General features: G+C 25.5%; 1 protein-coding gene across 1 annotated transcript in view; it reads right to left on the bottom strand.

Moving 5' to 3' along the window:
- LOC136973510 (dual specificity protein phosphatase CDC14AB-like) overlaps positions 1 to 13,132 on the bottom strand; it is an 82,566-nt gene that overhangs the window by 234 nt on the left and 69,200 nt on the right. The window contains exon 14 of the mRNA XM_067268236.1: positions 59 to 194. Coding sequence (XP_067124337.1) covers positions 59 to 194 — 136 coding nt within the window. The remainder of the gene's footprint in view (positions 1 to 58; positions 195 to 13,132) is intronic.

Raw genomic sequence — 13,132 nt, 5'->3', positions numbered from 1 at the left:
GTATTTAAAGTTATAAGACGAGAAATAAGTCCAAATTTCCATTTAAAAAAATACTTACAATAACGTAAATAACGGCTTCTGTCGTTTGTTCGGGAAACAAAACTTTAATTCTTTGAGAAAAGTCATCGCTATTCGATACGAGTCGGAGAGCCGTTGATATAACTGTCACGTTGCATGATATCGGGACAGAATGACTGTAAAAACAATAATAATTTCTATTTTAAGCTATACTTCTAACAACTATTTTAAATGGAAAACGAATTATTTCATTTCTTATGATGTATATCGATAAAAATTATTATATAATTATTAAATTCTTGCTACCGTTAAAGCTCTGAAGTGTAGACGTAAATAATAATTCGAGTAACCTATTCCTACTTCATATTTAAAAAAAAAAAAAAACATTTAAATTCAAATTGCCTATTTAACTTTTGATTTAAAAATAATTACAGTAGAGCGTCGATAAGTGGAACCAATTGGGGACTGGGGTCCTTCCAGTTAATGATTTGTTCCAGTTTCCGACTTTGTACGAAAAAAATACATTAACCTGTCCGATGTTCAAATTTTTCTCCGTTGCGTATCGCTTCCTGTTGAATTTTTCTCCGTTGCGTGTCGCTTCGTGTTGAATTTTCGTCGATTTTAAGCCTAACGAAAATTTTTATAATAATCATCGAGGCTATCGTATCGTTAAAAATTATTTCTGCATTTTGTACAAACAAAATAAATATATTAAAGAATATAAAAAACATGAAAATTATACTTTAGAAGTAAATTTAGTATCAAAAACATTCGATTCAGCACGACACAGTCCGACTGAAAATCGTTCCACTTTCCGGCCATTCCACTTACCGACGTTCCACTTATCGACGCTCTACTGTATAACGGTATAAAGGAACAATTATAAAAGCTAAATTATAAAATACTTTGCTTATTTTTGCATTAATATACAGTACTTTAACAATGTCTCAGTGTATATTTAATAAATTTTTTTTTGTTTTTATTCATTCTAATGCAAAACGAGTACGTGTGCTTGCAATTACAAATGCTAATTAACTAACGTTACATAAATATTTTATTGTATTTTAAAATGTTTTCTTCCATTTTAAATATTCATAAATTTTTAAAATAGAATATTTCAATTTATATATATATGTATATATTGTAAAAATTATAAACTTTACTGCTTATTTTAGTTAACTTTAATCTCTTAATAAGGTAACGTAAGCAATAATACAAATTCCATTGTTCGGGTATCTGAAAACAGTTCATTTACAAAATACTCCATTATACATAATAACGAGAAAGTTATTATATAATTAACTCACCTGAATAATTAAATTATTATTAATTACATTGTGTTTGTTTTATATTATCTCTGCTAAAATTCTTTGATGATACTTAACGGTAAATAAAGTGCAATTTGCAAGCTATGATTTAGATAAAAGATAATTAATTATTCTGTAACATATATATAATATTTATATATAATGGAATAAATTAAATTTGACTATTATATAATACAATAACTGTTGAGTTGATCATCGATAGAATGCATTTATAATGATATAGTCGCGAGTTTAGAATGTACTTTCATCTAATTTTATTACAAATTAGTAATTGAATTAGATTGCGGATGGCCAAACAAATTTACTTTGTAAGGACATTTTTAAATAATGTTATTAAAAAATAAAAAATTCACTTTACTATATTAAAGTTATTTGCAAATAGAGAAATTTTCAGGAAACTTGTTGCATATATTCTTTAGATGTCTGTGAAGTAATTATTCAAAGTAATTACAGACACCCGACAAAAAATTAGTTATACCTGCCACTGATGTCTACCTTACCTGCTGGAAAATGTAACATTCTAAGAAATGTGCAATTCATCTAAATATTTTGGCTGTTTGAACGTTCTGAACAATGAAATCTTAGGATTTGAAGAGCATCTATCAGTGATACACATGGAATCCTGTTGTTCCAGGGTGAAAATTGTATTCACAGAGCCCGTAACACGAGGAACACGAAACAACGATCGAATATGTCCGTTGGCCAGACAGGTCACCAGATTTAAATCCCATCGAGAATTTGTGGGACCATCTTGAGAGGTAGGTGAAGTCCACAGGAGTGCCCATAAATGTCGAGGAATTACGTGAGTGATTGCGAAGAGAACGGCTTAAAATTGATAAACTGTACAGTACATTATATACAACAGCTTGTAAAGTCCATGTCCCGACGAATTTTAGTTGTTGTTAAAGGTAAAAACCTAAAGAGCCGCTATAAATACTTTATCCGTGTTTTTAGCGGAGGCGATATATGAATAAAAAGCGAATTTATTAAAAAGACAAATTAATCCAATTTTTTGTACTTAATTTAAAATAAATTGAAAACTTTCTTTTAGCTAAAAACAATCAGACAATTCTTTAACTTGATATAGAAAATTCGAAACTTCTAAATTGTTCAGCGAACATTAGATGTGAATGATAATTGCATCAATTTACGAGTTGCGACTCTCTTCTTTACATCTAATTTACAACTCTTGAAAACGTATTCCACAACTCTTCTTTTCTAAGAAAAGTTTTGTTATTTTTAAACAAATTTTTTAATATCGAATTTTAGTATTAAAAAATACTAAAAATAAAATAAAAGAAGTTATAAGAAAGAAATTTAACAAGGAATTTATTTACTTATTGCGACCGTAATTCGAGGGATGAAATCATTGCATATCTCGTATATAAGATCAGATGATTAATTGCTATTTAGCATAAGCCATCTTTCACAATGCAAATAAGTTTTCGTAAAATGAATGAATAAATGATGAGAAATGGGCTTTAGATTTTAGTTTTTATTTATTATTTGACTAGAAAACTCTTGGCTAATTTATCTTAGCCAAGTTTTCTTGTTTAATATTAAAATCTCGCATGCATTTGTAAGTTTAATGGCTTATAAATTAGGTTTAAATATTTCGCTTTAAATAAGTAAATTCGTTAATTCAGTTTAAATTATTATTATTGATTTATTACTATGTTATTTACATTCGATTTTTTTACAGTTACTTTTAAACAATAACTTGATTATTATTGACAGTTACTAACGTCAATGCAAATAAAGGAATGTAACGGGCAGATATTGACGAATTCGAACTTTAAAATTTAAATAATTAAACCAAATAAGATATTATCAATAGACTCTTTGACAAAATTTCAGTATTGATAATATTTAACTCAATTGATATTGCCTAACACAGGCCTATAACTGATATTTAAAAAAAAATATATATTGCACCGTTCGATGAATCTAAATTGGTATTAAGATAAAGTAATAGTTTATCACAGTCGTTAGTTACGGTCTAAGGGGTGAAGTAATATTAATTTAATGCAGAAATATAAAAATAATACAACGAAATTGTTTCCAGGAGCATACGAAAATGGGTGGAATTCTTTTCGATTTGCATGTAGATCAGGTTTCCAATCATTTTGTTAGTGTGCCCCATCCTTTAAAAAGTTTCATTCATATTTTTATAAAATAGTCGAAATTAACAGGTATGATTGTTATTTTATGCTCTTTAATTTAAAAATTTAATACACACAGACACATATAAACTATTTTTTGTAACAACTGTAAGTGAACATAAACATGATTTATAATGATGATAAAAAAAATTAAAATTGTTAACGTCACGGATGGTTTCTCAGGATAAAATTACCAAAATGCGCATCATTAATGTATGTCATTAGACATCACACCTCATAACTCTTTAATCGAAATCGATGGTATTTATGACATTTACAAAGAAAAGTCTGCTTTACGCAGATATGCTAGATAATGGCGAATTTTCATTATCTTTTAGTTTAAAAAAAGTTAGAAGACTCGTCAACGTTTTGGGGGCATTCATAAATTTTCCTCCACTCCTCAAGGATTATCTCCTATACGTGGAAAATCCCGATACAGACAATAATTTTCTCAATCTTAACCTTTCTCTTTGTGATTCGATAACGAAAAATGTTAGGTTACATCCAGAAAAAAACAACAGTAATATATTTAAAATACGTAAATATTAATTTTAAAAAAAATTCTAAAAATCGATTAATTTCGTTTCTATTTTAAAGACAGTATAGTAATTTTGAATTTGCAATTATTTTCCTTAAAGTTATTAAACATTAATGATGTGCATACAATGAAATAAACCGATAAAATACAGTGTATTATAATTTTAAGGGTAGCTTTTCAATTGATTATTGTTTTCATTTCTAAAACATTAGTAAAATTTTAAAGATACAAAGTTCGCCCTGCAATAGCAAAATGATAAAAGTAGCCTTAAGTTATGGCTTGAGATAGTAATTGTTTAATAATATTATTATTATTAGTAGCATCAGTTAAATTATCGATTAAAGATCGTAGTTAACAATATGAAAGCATATTACAGAATACCGAAGATGCTTATTTTTGCAAAAGTGTTTGTTTTCAACTGAAATTTCCGTAATTTTCTAAAGTAAACTGTAATATAACTACCGTATTTATTACAAATGAAATATCAAAATTCCCAAAGGAAATAAAAGTTCTAACAACATTATTATTGAATATTCTCATAGAAAATATATCTATTATACGTGACAGGTTTAACTTATCTTGTTTCTACTTAATTCTTTTCACTTAGAACATAATTATTCACGAGAAGATATTAATTACTTTCCGAGACCGATAGTTATAATTAAAATGACATTTAAGTAATCTATGAATTAATCGTTATAGATTTTACCTTAAAATATAATAACGGTAATCGCGTTCGGAAATTAATTTTTTATTTTCCGGTGTTTTTTTTTAAATATAAAATACTAAAGTTATCGGCAAATGACTTTTATCGCCCGTGCCATAAAATTGCCAGATCCGTTACATACTTTTCGAAAGAATAAACTAATTACGAGATTTATAATCGTAGAAATTAAAACAGAAATAAATGGTAAGCTTAAAAAGAATTCTAGTTTTAGGTATTTAACTTAATTAACTAATTAAATTAAAAGCCGTCACGCGATTTCAATGTGGGGAAAAAAATCATAATGAGCGCAGCATAATTTGAAAGTGAAGAATATTAAATGTGAAAATGTTATTACGTAGAATTTATTTCTTTGGATATAATCATTTAAAAGTAAGATTAAATTTCGAAATTTTTCTTTCGGCTTAAATTATTCGAAATTTTCTTATCTCGGCCCATTATCATTTCTTGCCAATATTAGAATTAAAAATAAAATAAAATATATTTTAATAATTGATTAATAAACTAAAATAATAACTTGGCATTCATTTTTTTTAAATGCAATTATACACATTAAGTAATTTGTCAAATTCAATTTTTTTTTTTTGGTTCAAAAATTTTTATGCACTCTTTCCCTTTTTTTTTTAAAAAAAAAAGTAATTTTACTAAAAATTATTTAAAATATTGTTTAAATAATTTTTTTCTTTAAGATTAAACCAATTAACTGATGCAATTATTTAAATTATTAACTAATAAAAAAATAAAATAAAAATATTGTTTAACGGTAACAAAATTGACTGATTTCGTCTCCTTTATTTTAATTAGATTTAATTTATTATTTTATATTTAATCATATAATTTAATTTTGTTAATCGAAGAATTTAAAAAAGAAATTTTAAGCTTTAAGTTAATGTATATTCCATTCCCTCCCCCATTCACTAAGATCTACTAAGCAGTGGGCATACGGGATTTTGAGAATGTGGATAACACTCGAGGCTTGTATACCCTGTCATTTTTCGGAGAACGTTATTCAATTACCTTATAATTGCTTTAGTTACTTAATCTTACCTAATTGAAATCATGTAATTATTATTATTAATATATATATAATAATAATATTATTATAAATCATTATTAAATTTGTTTTTATTTTAAATTAACAAAACTAATTGCTTTGGTATCAAAAAGTGCTACAGCACTATATAAGCACCCCATTAGATACACCCCTGCTACTAAGATATAAGAGAATTTAGTAAAATCAGTGGCGTAACGAGGGGGTGCAAGGGGGTGTATCATGCACCGGGTGCCACTCACAGAGGGGAATGGTCTCCAAGACAAACTACATGTGTTTCTGGAGGGGGAGGAGAGCGCCAATTATGTTCGCTACGCCACTGAGTAAAATGCTTAATTTTATACGTAAACTAACTTGAAGATACAAGTATTTTCTCGCTAATACCCAAAAATCTTTCCGCAGACACTAATATGCCCGAGAACATATTGCAATTCCTAAACCAGGGAGTGTAAGTAATGGATTATTCTTAATTTGCAAGTGAAATTTTGAAAATCTGTCATAAATGTTAATAATACTCTTTAATCTAAAGATCATTATTAGCATTTATGACAGAAAACTAATTTAATCATTCATCCGAATTATTTAACTGATATATTTTAACAATTACGTAAAATTTTAAATCTGATAAACTAGTTATACATTATTTCTAACTCATTTGATTAAAGATCACTTTAAATTAATATAATATAACTAAAATAGTTATTATACTGTATAAAAATCTTAAATTAATTAATTCTTAACTTGAAAAATATTATTAAATAATTAAAAAAAGGAATAAAGTTTGTACTACAAGAGAAGGAATTGTGCGCTTCAAATTATTATTTAATTTTATTATACTATATTATTACTGACTGTACTGATAATAAATTATAGGAAATATTATCATAAAAAGCTATTTTAATTAGTCCAATTATTTTAATAACAAAGACTAAAGTTGTCAAAATAATTCATTTTATATAGCAATCGCCATTATCCTTAGGAAATTCTTTACTCTTATATTATTAAAAATTAACAATTTATCTAAAATACTTTTTAGTCTATAAATTGCATTTTCAATAAAAGCAATTAAAATATCTCTCATACATATTAAATTATTAAACAAGTTTTATAATAATTTAATTAAATTTTAATAAAATAGAATAGAATTGAATTAAATTATAATATTATGTATTTTAATAGAATAATAAAGAAAAAAAGAGAAAAAGACTTTTTTTTATATATAAAAAAGCTGTTGAATATCGGAACAGAAAAGAGAAAAATATTCAATATACAAAGTACATTGCTGAAATGATTCAAGAAAGTACAGTATATTAGAACCTATATTAAATTTTGTAAATGGTATAAAAGTTGCTTGGCTTTTCGAAAATTGTTTTCATGTATAATCAGTTCTATATTAAAGGATAAAAAAAATATATATTAATGAAAATGTAATACATTTAAGTGATTTTGCTAATTTAATTTAGTGTAAAAAATCAATATAGGCCTAGAAAACATTTCACTTTTTGATATTGCAATCTACTGTTAAAGGTTAATGAACCTGTATTCAAAACAAGATGTATGCTTAGAATATTAATTTTTTTTTTAATATTCAAAATATATCTTTCGGTACAATCAACATAAACTATTACATAAAAGTAAAATTTATATTATTTTGTAAAACTTAATTAAAACATTGTTACAAAACATTAAGCTAGTGGTTTAATTAAGGTATTATAGTATTAATTATTAAATTTAATTTCTGTTTCTGGAAGTAAATTTAATAATTATGATTGTTAATAATACGTAGAAACAAACATTTATTGCGATAAAGCCTATGAAAATTTCGTATGGAGTAGTACAGTATTTGAGATAACATTCGACTCGCTCAATACTATTTTACTTATAAATTAAAAACATATGTTAACAGAAATAAGTTGTTTTAATCAATATTTTCTAATTTATAAAAGTAGATTTCACGCAGATAGAAGATAAATTCAAAAGTTTCCATACAGAAGAGACTACCGGAAGGGACATACTTGTAATTATTGTGTGCACAAACATCGAATACATTAACACGCCTTCGCTATGAGTAAGGGGAAAGCATTCATATGTGCATTCATTAAACTGCATACATCATATTCCATGATTTATAAGTAGTTGACTGTTGACTGCATAATAAAGATTAGATATGAACAGTTGAATAATCCTACACTAAATAAAAGTAACAATTTTGAAAGCATTAATATAAAATTGATATAAAACGGGTATATTTTTAACATGATTTAAATAGAATAAAATGTGTATAAGCATTTTAATCAAAATATTTGAATAAGTCATTAAAATAAAGATGTAGAAAATATTTGATTTTAATTTTTTTTTTATAACATCGATTTAAATATCTGAGTTTTAATTATATTGATTTTAAGATATTTGGCATTCCTTTTCCAGATAATGAATATTGATGACATTTTACTAATAGAACGTGCATAATTACCTTCAGTTTCTTAATCAAACTTAAAATAAAGTTTATTAAACTTTTTAGAGATTTAAGTTATTTCTTTTAACCTTAAATTTTAGTAAGTTATTTATGTAAATTAATTGAGTGAACTATTAAAGTTTCAAATTTATCATAAATTATTTATGAAATAACTTCATGTTTATAATTATTTTAAATACTAAAATTAATTAAACCATTCCACAGTGGTCCAGGAATCTCAAAAAACACTGAAATTCTAGTGAAAAAGTGTAATTTCACTACGACATCGACATCCTCCTTCCCAGCATACAGTATATCAGCAAGCTTATGATATATGGATTCGAATTCACAAAAGTCCGTAAAGATCTCTATTCATTTTAGTTCGAGATATTTTCTTAGTAGAACTTCGCGGCATTTTAAAAATCTTTAGTCCTTGCTTCTTCAACTACTTTTGAAAGTTGACCGATAGGAACCAACTTCGTGATTAAATAGGCATAAATCAAGATTTTGTAGACACGTATAAACCAGTGTTAAGTATTTCCTTCATATTTTTTCCAAAAATTTGAAATACCCGATTGATAAGTCTGAATCATTATACTTTAGTCTTCTTTATCTGATGACAAAATTTCCAAAATATCTTGGAAAGTATAAGAACAGTAAATTCTAAAAGAAAGACTTAAAGAAAATAATAATAATAAACTTAAAATGTTAAAAACGAAACGTATGAATAAAGTAATACTCAATAGAGACATGAAGATCTCCGTATTATAAACGAGTTACAGTAGAGCGTCGATAAGTGGAACGTAGGTAAGTGGAACGATTTTCAGTCGGACTGTGTCGTGCTGAATCGAATGATCGGGTGTTTTGAATACTAAATTTACTTCTAAAGTATAATTTTCATGTTTTTATATTCTTTAATATATTTATTTTGTTTGTACAAAATGCAGAAATAATTTTAAACGATACGATAACGATATAATTTAACGATAATTTTAACGAATATAATAATCATCGAGGCGATGATTATTATAAAAATTTTCGTTAGGCTTAAAATCGACGAAAAATTCAACACGAAGCGATACGCAACGGAGAAAAATTTGAACATCGGACAGGTTAATGTATTTTTTCGTACAAAGTCGGAAACTGGAACAAATCATTAACTGGAAGGACCCCAGTCCCCAATTGGTTCCATTTTTCGACGCTCTACTGTATTATCTATTTAAATTAATTATTTACATTAACTATTTTAAAAATCATGTATCATCGGTGGAATGCTGCACATACGATTCAAATTTTCATCTGGAAAGGTCATTTCATGATAATATTGTACTTAATTCGATGTTTTAAATGTTTTATATAAAAATAAAATATACGCTATAATCTTACCTTACCTTTTTATGACCTAATATAATTTCTATGCAGATAACAGCAAATATTACTTCTATTTATTACATGTTTTTATATGTACGATATTAGATTTTTACAATAGCAGCAATCAACGTGAACCTGCACTATATTAGCAACAATTGATTTACCTTTACATGTATAATATGGCTTGCTATTATATTGTCAATACTCCAATATTCCAGAAGATTGATATTTTTATTGCCTACAAAAAAGTAACATTGTTGTATATTGTCGTTTTATATTTGCTAATACAATAGTTTGGATAAAAATCGAAACATTCGCTCCACGAATCGTTAAAAGTAAATCACAAATAGAAATTCTTTATTCAGATTTTTAACTTAATTGGCGTTTATAATATTTAAATTTTCTTTGTTGTTATTTTAAACAAACGTCAAATGTCTGATAATGCATTTAATAACATTTATTTGTATTTTAGACTGTGATAAATTAATTTTTTTAATCATTCATTTCGGAGCTAATGCTTCTAATTTGTACAAATAATTGAGTTTAACTTATATATTAATATAAATATCTTCTATGAAAATTAATATTTCAGTAAAACTTCTGACATTACACGAAAATACTTTACTTATATCTTCGATTTTTCTTCCATATTTCGGTTTCATTAAAGTATATTAAGTCTGCTTATAATTGATTTCTGCTTTTTAATTTCTTCTAAAAAGTAATATCATTCGTATATGGATGATATTACTTTTATAAAGTTTTTTAGAATGTTTAGAAGTGTATTTTAGAAGTCTTTATAAGGTATTGTAGAAAGTTATTTTCTAAAGCTTTAGAAGGTAACCTGCTATAAGGCTAGAAGGTTATTTTCTAAACTTTTGTTAGAAGATAATATCCATAATCACCTTTTTTAAAAGGTACCCTCAAGTTCCTCTAACTTGACTTGTGAAAATGAAGTTTATTTTTTAACTATTTAAATAAATAACAATTTGAAAAATATAGCAATTTTTTTTTTGTCAATTTTCATTCTTCTTACTCGAATAAATTTTAAGTATAGCATCTTCTCTTTACCTATTATATTTAAAATACTAATAGAAATAAAGTAATTGTATCTCATTCGGAAGAAAAATATATATAATGAACCTTATATTTCGAAAAATATTAATTACATATTTCTCTTTAATAATAAATGTTCAAAAAAATAAATACAATGCAAACAATTTAAACAAACTATTAATAAAATTTGTAACAATCAAGCAATTACCGAAGAATGCGTTAGTAACGACATTACAAAGTGTTTATTCACAATCTTTGTACGAGTATTTCGTGGTTGTTATCATCGTTCACGGAGAAAATATTCGTAAAAAAATTAAGAAAAACGAAATGCAGGATTAAACAAATCATAATTAATTAAAACACTGTATGAAGTTAATTCCTTAAGATTACAAAATGACTATTATATAATTGCGAATAAGGCAAACATTTGGAGATTATTTGCCAGCATTCTTACACAGTTTACAGCATAATAAATTCAAAATTATACATACTTTGTTTACGAAATAAATTTTTCATTATATTATAAATTAAGATAATCTAAATATAATAAATATGAAGGTTATTCAAATTAATTAATCGGGTGTTGCAATAATGAAATATATATATATGGAATGCTGGAATGAGAATTAATTTATATAATAAATAACATTAGTGAATTAATATATCTTCATTAAGAGGATATTTCATCATCTAATTCTGTAACTGGGATAGAATGATAAATTCGCTATCATTCATTTCTAATCATTTATCTTCATAATATAATATATCAGGAGCAAAAGTCTGGTGTTTGAATATTTTAAATTAATATTTATTTTTTTAACTATTACAGTCATTTATAGATAATTTTTTAAGAAGACAAATATCATTACTTTCATTTGAATTATTGTAAGTTAGTTTTAAATATAACAGGGGCGGATCACTTAATTACTTATATAAATTTGTCTAAATTATTTAATTAAATCCAACGCTAGTCTTTTAAATTCTAAAAGAGAATGAAAAATATAGCAACGAGTTGCGTAACTTTCCCGACAAAAAACAAAATTGTGTTAAAAACTCTTTATATTATTAATTATTATAAAATAATAAAAAAAAGTGAAAAAATGTAGATAGAATCTCTCTCTTCACGATGTTTCCAGATGGATGGCCAAGATTAAGACATCGGCTCTGGAGGAACCGGAATTGAATCCGGAAGGGCAACCCCCATGGGCTGTCTATTCCGGACTCCTTTCTTTACTCTTGTACCCTATTTGGGTCTAATCGAACCCACAATGGATATGGAAAAAGCTTTCTAGTTCCCATAAGACGAAAATTTTCAAAATTGTAAAGTAACATATGCTTGATTAAATTACTCAAATAAGTTTTACAGTAAATTATAAATTTATTTATATATGTTACTTACACAACAATACATAAATAGATTCGTATCTAATGGAACTAAACGTTGAATTTATTAGTCATGACTTCGTTTTGTAGAGCCTAATTAACAATAAGTAACGCTTTATACAGTTAGGTATTCTTTATAAAGCTAAATAATAATAATTTATATAAAGAAAAAATCATCTCTTCTCACAATGTACAGTTTATAAACTATCGTATTTCTAAGAAAAATATAGCACCACTAAAACAACATACTTGATATCGAAAAAGTAAAATAAACAATTCTTTGTTAATTTTATTGAATATAAATAATAAAATATTAAAATCAGATGAAAACACTGGCTTTGCTATCACAATTTCTCGAGTGGTGTGATTTAATATCCGGTTTTTGAAAGGAATTCATTAGATTTGCAAATTAATTCATTAATTAAATTATATTATCATCATCGCCACATCATATATTAGTTTTTCATCTTAAAATTTTAATCTATGCGGTTTTAACATCAGATGAACTTTTGTCTTTTTCTTCCATTTCATTGTTGAATGAAGTTAGTTAAATAAATAAAATCGTGCAATATAAGTAGATTTAACCTGTTTAATACTTGGATTCCGTGTAGTTGCCACGAACATGCTTGGTTTAATCTAGTTAAATTGTTAAAATTTCTAATATTTTAGCTTGAATTCAACAGTTTCTTTCAAAAAACACGAATGGCTGTATAAAAAAAATTTAAGCATTTTTAAATAAAATAATTGTGAAATAATTATTGAAATCTTTCTTAATTATTTGTTTTTAAATATTTAAATATCCTTTTCTTGCAATCTCTAATATTTAATGAGTTCTTTAATGATGTCAAAAAACCATTTCGACGTTTCTCCTACCTGAAATATTAACATATTACTTTGTTATAATTATTTTTTTAATCATCTTTCTTTCTTTCTGTCAGTAATAATCTAGTTAGATGTATCATTTAACTTTTATTTTTGCTCATTAATTTTATAATTTAAATCTGGCAAAATCCTAAGTCTTTGTAGCGATTAATAAATGATTTACGATC

Source organism: Centruroides vittatus, unplaced genomic scaffold (assembly GCF_030686945.1).
Source record: "Centruroides vittatus isolate TY-2023 unplaced genomic scaffold, ASM3068694v2 contig_3187, whole genome shotgun sequence".
In the NCBI taxonomy this organism is placed as follows: domain Eukaryota; kingdom Metazoa; phylum Arthropoda; class Arachnida; order Scorpiones; family Buthidae; genus Centruroides; species Centruroides vittatus.
The sequence above is the reverse complement of the archived record's forward strand: the minus strand, read 5'-3'. Positions and strand labels throughout refer to the sequence as shown.